The sequence below is a fragment of the Penaeus monodon genome, chromosome 28 (assembly GCF_015228065.2).
Source record: "Penaeus monodon isolate SGIC_2016 chromosome 28, NSTDA_Pmon_1, whole genome shotgun sequence".
Taxonomy (NCBI): Eukaryota; Metazoa; Arthropoda; class Malacostraca; order Decapoda; family Penaeidae; genus Penaeus; species Penaeus monodon.
The window spans coordinates 31,176,272-31,177,904 of NC_051413.1; the positions used below are offsets into that span (position 1 = coordinate 31,176,272).

A 1,633-nucleotide genomic window follows, 5' to 3' on the forward strand; every position below is an offset into this window, starting at 1 on the left:
TCAAAAGGAAGAGGAAAAGGAAGAACTAAAAATCGAACATCAACTAAAATCAGCAATGACAAAATCACAACATAAACATACCCAGTGATCATTGTTGTAGTACGCCTCAGCTTGTGCCAGTTCATTGTCATGGTGAGGGAATTTCAGATCAACGCCACCTGAAACCGTCCAGGACATTTAGTGATTATACAGACACAATACTGTTTAACTTTTCCTCTTTTTTTATGGCTTTTTACAACCCACAGACTTGTTACAAAAATAAATATAGCCTTATAATAAACATACAATAATTTAACTAAACCATTTTTTTTTTTCACAGTAGTATTACCACATGCTATCAGTCTAATAATAATTATTATTAGACAATAATAAGTACTGCTTTATTTCACTATACACAAGTGTCATAACAAATGCCTTGCATTATAAAAGCAAATACTGATAATATATGCATTATACTAATATATCAAAATAAAGATCTGTTAACAAAATTGATAATACAATAGATTATATTTCTGATGCTGATATTACTGCTACATAGCAATAAAGACAAACCTTTATAATGAACTGTAAACAAAAGCTATATTTAAACATTACCAGGTATTAACACTAGAAATAGGAAGGAGAGAGAGAGGGGAAAAACACACATGAACTAACTCTCTTTTGACTAACAGGAAGAAGTGCACATCATTTCATGCATTTTTCTGCCCTCACCTGTGTGGATGTCAAGAGACTCTCCAATGACATCTGAGGCCATGCAAGAGCACTCAATGTGCCACCCTGGCCTGCCTGGACCCCAGGGAGAGGGCCACGCTGGCTCACCAGGCTTTGAGGCTTTCCACAGCGCAAAGTCATTAGGGCTCCTCTTCTCCTGGGCGGCAGTGGTGGAGAGTGCTCCCTCACCTTCCTCCAAAGCCTCCTGGTTACCATAGGCCTCAGGAACTAGCTGAGATTAACAAAAACAAAATGACATTGATGTAACTACCAAGCAAGTAAATCTAACAACTTGTGTATGGGTCTCAGCAAATACTGCTCTATCAAGATTACCACTCAGATTTTCATAAACAATAATCAAAAAGTAAAAGCTTGGAAAACAGCATTTCTTTCTATTATATTCTTGATCCAAAGAGGCAAAGCCTCAGTAATATCTTAACAAATCAAAATTATTTCCTTCCACAATAAAGCAAGCATAATATCTACTAAGTAGAGTATGCATAGTCATGACAAAGGTTTTACTTGGTGATCCTAACATCAAAATACAGTAATTACTCAAGTTATCTCTCACCTTGGCATAATAGTGGTTTGGCTCCGCATCAAACTTTCCCACATCAAAGTACACAGATCCGCAAGATTCGTAAGCATAGCCATTGTCAATAATCTTCTTCACATAGTCCACAATTTGAGGCACGTACTCAGACACTCTGGTTACAATGTCAGCTGGAAGTACCTGTAAGATTTTTTTTTTATTAGCAGTGTAATTACTAAAGTAAACTGCATGAACAGGAGACAAATGGAAAAGAAATTCAAAGATCAAAGAAGTTGAGGGTCACTACATGTATCATCCCTTAAAAAAACAAAAAAATTTATATTAGTTTCACTCTTCTGCCATTCTGACTACCATCACTTTTAATGTTTA

At 35.9% G+C, this 1,633-nt stretch overlaps 1 protein-coding gene across 2 annotated transcripts in view; it reads right to left on the bottom strand.

Moving 5' to 3' along the window:
- LOC119591490 (cysteine--tRNA ligase, cytoplasmic-like) overlaps positions 1–1,633 on the bottom strand; it is a gene marked incomplete in the record, with an annotated part of 8,113 nt that overhangs the window by 3,809 nt on the left and 2,671 nt on the right. For both annotated transcript variants that reach the window (XM_037940233.1, XM_037940234.1), the window contains 3 exon segments: positions 82–158; positions 712–943; positions 1,283–1,444. In XM_037940233.1, coding sequence (XP_037796161.1) covers positions 82–158; positions 712–943; positions 1,283–1,444 — 471 coding nt within the window.